Below are 6,000 nucleotides of genomic sequence, written 5' to 3'. Positions count from 1 at the left end.
GGTGCATTTGTGTGTGTAAGGGGCACATGTGAGTGCACAGGTGCATTTGTGTGTGTAAGGGGCACATGTGAGTGCACAGGTGCATTTGTGTGTGTCTAGGGGCATATGTGAGTGTACAGGTGCATGCAGCCAAATGAGCACAGGAGTCAGAGTAGGATGTCAGGTTCCATCTTGTGACTACTTATTCTATTGAGACAGGCTTTCTCAGTGAATTGGACACTCATTCTTTGAGCTCCAGTGGGATGGGGGAACATGTGAGCTCCTGGGGTCTGTCTTTCTCAGCTTTCTCAGTGTTGGGGTTATATGTCTGACTTTTTAGATGGGTGATGAGGAATAAATCATATGTCCAAGTGTGCACACTCAGCACTCTTAGCAGCCAAACCATCTCCCCAATCCCATTAAAATTCTTTTTAAAATTTTTAAATTTCCTTTTGTGCTCGTGCGCATACATGTATACCAAAAGAAAGATTTTTAAACAGGCTAAAACTGCTTTTTCCATGGGACTTTGAGAGCCACTGAACTGAATAGAGAAGGTAGTTAATTCTGCTAGTGTGAGAACTTTGATGCCCAGAAAGCTCTTAAGACTGTCGGGGAGAAGGGGACAAAGTTACCAGCTCCTGCATGCTGCTACCTCAGCACACCCAAACAGGTAGTCGCCTTCTGGTTCTGCCACCAACATATCCCTCACACACAGGGCAGCAGAGCCTCTGTGATAAATATCGACTGGAATAGAGCAATCAGCTGAAAACCATTTGCTGAGCTGTCTCACCGCCCTGCGCTCAGGGCTCTCCTTTATTCATTTATCATGATATATGGCTTTGGCCAACATACACACAGGAGAGAAATTGTTGACATGTGGAACCCAAGTACTGAAAATCTTTCATCCCTCCCCACCCCCGTCTGTTCACCAAATAAGTTTTGTTTATTTAAAGACTACAGAGGATCTGGCTGTTAAGAACCAAATGCCTTTGGAGTGGAGTTACAACATAATTTATCATTTCCTCTGTTTATTAAAAAATCCTGCATCTTTGAGCAGCACATTTGCAACAAGAATTCTGGTCACTCACAGAACTGAACCCTGGCAAAGCCTCTGTTGTGTGGCTCATGCTGCTCTCCCCTGGCAGTTTAACTTCCCATTTGTCTCTGGCTTTGAGGGTAGGTAAGGTGGGGAGGAGGGCATGTCAGTTCCTTTCATCCTCAGCGAATCCTAATCCTGAATTCCCACTGGCTACTTCTCACCAGGTTCCAGCAGTGTGGGCAGAGGCAGCAGGAGGCTTATTAGCTAGCCCAGGCACACACCTCACCACCTAGAACCAGAACAGACCTTCCTGCTTGAGGCACTGGCAGGGCAACTCAGTTCACTGTATCCTTTGTGTTCTAGCACACACTAGAGCACCCAATAAACAGCTGGGGCCCACTAGGTCCTGAAAGACAGCGGGTGGCAGTGGCTTCTTCAGGTTAGAGGATCTGGCAGTGCTAGGAACATGTCTACCCAAGGTGCTTCAGAGCAGATTCCCACTTCCCGGTATCCCCCGACCCTGCCCCCGCCTCCCAACCCCCTGAATTTGCTCATCTGTACTCTTTAGAACATGCTTTATAAAAAGCCAGTAAACCTACCTCCCAAGCCCTGAGTAGCATCCTGGCTAATTAACCAGATCAAAGGACAGGGCTGGGAACTAGATTTGTGTGGTCCAGACTTGAGATTGCTGTCAGAAATAGGGCATTTTCCAGGGTGGAGTGCCAAACCCCAGACTCTATAGGTATTTATGTCTCAGAACGGACTCAGTACGGGACACCTGGCTGGTATGCACTGGAGGACCGCTTGGGGTGTGTGTGGTGGTGGTGGTGGAATGATCACTTCACCTCTGGCATCAGTGGAAAGAACAGACCCTGGAATCAAGCCTACAACCTTTATCTCTGCTTTGCTGCTTGCTAGCTGTCTGACAAGCTTGAGAAATTTTACATCTTGTAAACTGAGGCTAATAATGAGCAATGGAAATGTCCCTTAGCTGGGTGTAGTGGCCCACACCTTTAAAGTAAGTAAGTACTTGAGAGGCAGAGACAGGAGGATTGAGTTCAAGGCCAGCCTGGTCTACAGAGTTAAGTTCCAGGACAGTTAGGACTATGCAGAGAGACTTTCTTATCAGAAAAATAAAATATCCCCCCACTTTCCCACTCCACTGTCTGGAGGATCCAGTACCTAACACTGTCATGTCGTTTCCATATTTGTAAGTGTAGGTGGTCTGTATCTGTCTCCTTTGTGATTACAAATAATGCCTAAAAGTAGCTTTATTATAATTGAATGAATGACTGCAGGAGAAGGGGAAAAGACTACCCTAACTTGGCATGGAAGCCACAGTACAGCAAGGGAGGTGACTCAGCAGGTGAGGCAAGGTCAAGAACCCAAGTTCCATCCCATGACCCCACATGGTGCAGGAGCTGGGCGAGGTCTGACCTGACATCTATACAAAAGCTATGGCATGGCATACAACAATTAAAAGGAAAAGAAGGGCCAGGAAGACAGGCCCTGGAGAAACAGTAGCTCATTACCAAATAAATGCTGACAGAGACAAGAGTGAAATGAGAGAGAGAAGGAAAGCATTTGGTGAGCAGCTACCAATTTTTACAACATAAATACACAGACAACTTCAAGCGGTACTCTGTCATTCTCTCTGGTAATTTTTCTCAAGATATAGACTAACAGAAAAGAAAAACAGAGGATGAAATAATAGGAGCCCAGCCAAAACTGGGGCCTAGCTCTGGAGGCAGAGAGACTGCCCAGAGGGGGCAACTGATGGCACAGTAAACAGGGCTAGTTAGGAGCGGAAGCTTGGTCCACATGAACAGCATGTGGGAGGACAACCCAGAGGCAAAAACACTGCTCTTGGTTGCTTTATAAACAAATTCTGGGGTTCTTCCATCCTAACCACTCTATCTTTCTTCTGTGGTTGTTATTTTCCAATTTATTTAGGCTTGATCATCAGCAGTCAGACTGAAGGCCCACATTAATCCAAATGAGTTTAACACAAGGGCAGGGTATGATTCACAGTTTGAAAGGAGGCTCCTGTGTTGATGAGAGGAGCTGCTAAGCCTGACAGCGGCCCTAGTGCTGTGGTGACACCACAGTCAAGGTCACTGTCAGAGTAAAGGTCATCTGCCAACAGAGACATTCACAAGGGGAGATTCAGAGCAGAACAAGCCTGTGCACGGAAACAAGAAAGAGATTCCATAAATCTGAGCATCCCAACAGGAGACTGAGTGGCCGATGGAGGCGCAGCAGTGTCAGCCTCGGGTGCATGGTCAGGGCAGTGCAGACACGAGGTTGCCACCCACGGCATGAGCAGACACAGGACTCGGGTGTTCGGCTGTGACTGCTGACTTTCATCCAAGGAGTTCTTTGGTCTTTGCTGCCAGATGCTGGTCCAGCTCTGCCACCGTGTCGTCTGCCATTTGGCTGATCTGTAAAAACAACAATTGAAGTTTGATAACTGGGGTAGGAACAAATGTTTCTGAAACATGCAAAGGTTACTGGGAAAAACTGAGAGTGACAAAGTTCACACTAACTGAGGTCATCCACTCTCTGCACTAAGAAATGTATGTTGATATTGTTACAGATTCTTAACAACACTCCTGCAAGGTAGGAAGGACTACTCCTCTTTTTTATTGTTGTTGTTTTTTGTTTTTGTTTTTGTTTTTGGTTTGGTTTGGTTTGGTTTTTTTCAAGATAGTGTTTCTTTGGTTTGGTTTGGTTTGGTTTGGTTTTTTTCAAGATAGTGTTTCTCTGTGCAGCCCTAGCTGTCCTGGAGCTCACTCTGTAGACCAGGCTGGCCTTGAACTCAGAAACCTGCCTGCCTCTGCCTCCCAAGTGCAGGGATTAAAGGTGTTCGCCACCACTGCCTGGCTGATTACTCCTCTTTTACAGATAAGAAAACCAAGACAGACCATTTATTCAGGGCAACAGTCAGAAAGTCAGAATATTGAACTTTAATTTATAGAAGTCTGATTCTACAAGCCACCATTTAAAACTATAATACAATGCAGAAAAGCCAGCCTAGCTGCCTCTTATTAAGCCCCTAGAGCAGTGGTTCAACCTTCCCAATGCTGTGACTCTTTAATACAGTTCATTCTGTTGTGGTGACCCCAACCATAAAATTATTGTTGCTGCTACTTCATAACTGTAATTCTACTACTGTTGTGAATTGTGAAGTAAATGTCTGATACACAGGATATCTGGTATGTGACCCCTGTGAAAGGGTCCTTTGACCCCACATGGGGTTGTTGCAACCCACAGGTTGAGAACCACTGTTCTAGAACATCTTACACCTCAGCCACTCTATTTCAGAAAGCCTTTAGATGAATGGATATAAAAAGTATTAAGACCTCAGAGGTAAACAGAAAGAGAAATGCACATCTGATCAACAAACACAGGGAATTCAATAGACACAAAAAATGCAAATTAAAACAAGATACACCTTCAGCTGTCATTGCTAACAAAACTTGATGTTGTGGTTTCTAATTACAATATTCAAACCCAGCGAGCTACCGTGAATGGATAAGCTCCCATATCACAGGGAGAAATTCAAATAGATGCAAATCTTATACCATCTAATCCTCAACTGTCTCAACCGGGATATTATCAGCAAACATGATCTGAACATAAAATTCTTCTTTTATTATAATTATTATTTGATGTATGGGTGCTTTGGCTATGTGTATGTGTGTGTTATTATGAATGTGACCAGTGCCTGAGAAGGCCAGAGGAGCATGCAAGTAAGATCCCTGGAACTGGAGTTATAGTGAACCACAGTGGAGATGCTGGGAATTAAAACTGGGTTCTCTAGAACAGCCAGTACTTCAAACTATTCAGCCAGCTCTCTAGTCCCAAGTTGTTGTTGTAATCTATATGAGTGCCTGCCTGCATGCATCAGTACCATGTGTGTGCCTGATGCCTTGTGAATTCCCTGAAACTAGAGTTATGGATGGTCATGAACCACCATGTGGGTACTGGGAGCCAAATCTGGGAAGAATAACAGGTGTTTTTCATCAATGAGCCAACTTCCTGACCCCTAGCTTCTAAATGCTTAAGTTCTAGGTATAAGGATGTTTATATTGTCCTTTTGAAAACCTTAACACTTTTATGAGTCTAAGTCTGCACAAGTTTATGTGCACTACACTAAGTGTGGGTGCTGAGGAGGCATAAAGGGCTGGTCAGCTCACTTGGAATTGATGTGGGTGATGAGAACTGCACCTGGGGCCTCTGGAAGAGCAGTAAACACTCGTAACTGTGGGACCAACTCTCCACTTCCCCAGCCCCTGGCTTAATTTTGAATAGTTAAAAAAAATCAGAAAATCTAAAGTTATAGGATAGGGAAGAAAATTAATACATATAGGTATTACAACGGCCGTGTTGAATTCTCAAGGAGAAAACACATACATTTGATGCCTTTAATCCCAGCACTTGGGAGACAGAGGCAGGCAAATTTCTGAGTTCGAGGCCAGCCTGGTCTACAGAGTGAGTTCCAGGACAGCCAGGGCTACACAGAAAAACCCTGTCTCGGAAAAAAAAAAAAAAAAAAAAAATCAAGCATGGGTTACATTTATAATAATAAAAATATATTTGAAATATGCTCCAAGATATTGTTAATATCTTGGAGACATGTTCATATTTTTTCAATTAAAGAAAAATAATTCAAGATTGAAACTTCTGTTTGAATATCTGTAGAAGAACTAATATATAAAATATTTAAACAAAAATTATATACTTTAAAAAACAAAGACACATCCCGAAATCTTTTAATTTTTATTAAGCATTTTCCATAATATATTCCTTTTCCTCCTCCAACTCCTCCCAGACCTTCCCCACCTCCCTACCCACCCAACTTCATGTTCTTTCTGTCTCCATTTCTTCTCTCTATATATAAAAAAAGGAAGGAAGGAAGGAAGGAAGGAAGGAAGGAAGGAAGGAAGGAAGGAAGGAAGGAAGGGAGGAAAAAAGAAAGG

The 6,000-nt window shown here is 43.8% G+C and overlaps 1 protein-coding gene across 1 annotated transcript in view; it reads right to left on the bottom strand.

The window, feature by feature from the left end:
* Positions 1–2,274: 2,274 nt before the first annotated feature.
* The window catches only part of Mrrf (mitochondrial ribosome recycling factor), a 53,087-nt gene continuing 49,361 nt past the window's right edge, over positions 2,275–6,000 (bottom strand). Inside the window, exon 7 of the mRNA XM_021155532.1 lies at positions 2,275–3,459. Within this exon, the coding sequence (XP_021011191.1) occupies positions 3,382–3,459 (78 nt within the window). The 3' untranslated portion in view covers positions 2,275–3,381. The remainder of the gene's footprint in view (positions 3,460–6,000) is intronic.

The sequence above is a fragment of the Mus caroli genome, chromosome 2 (genome assembly GCF_900094665.2).
Source record: "Mus caroli chromosome 2, CAROLI_EIJ_v1.1, whole genome shotgun sequence".
NCBI lineage: Eukaryota > Metazoa > Chordata > Mammalia > Rodentia > Muridae > Mus > Mus caroli.
This window is presented reverse-complemented; position numbering and strand designations above follow the sequence as displayed.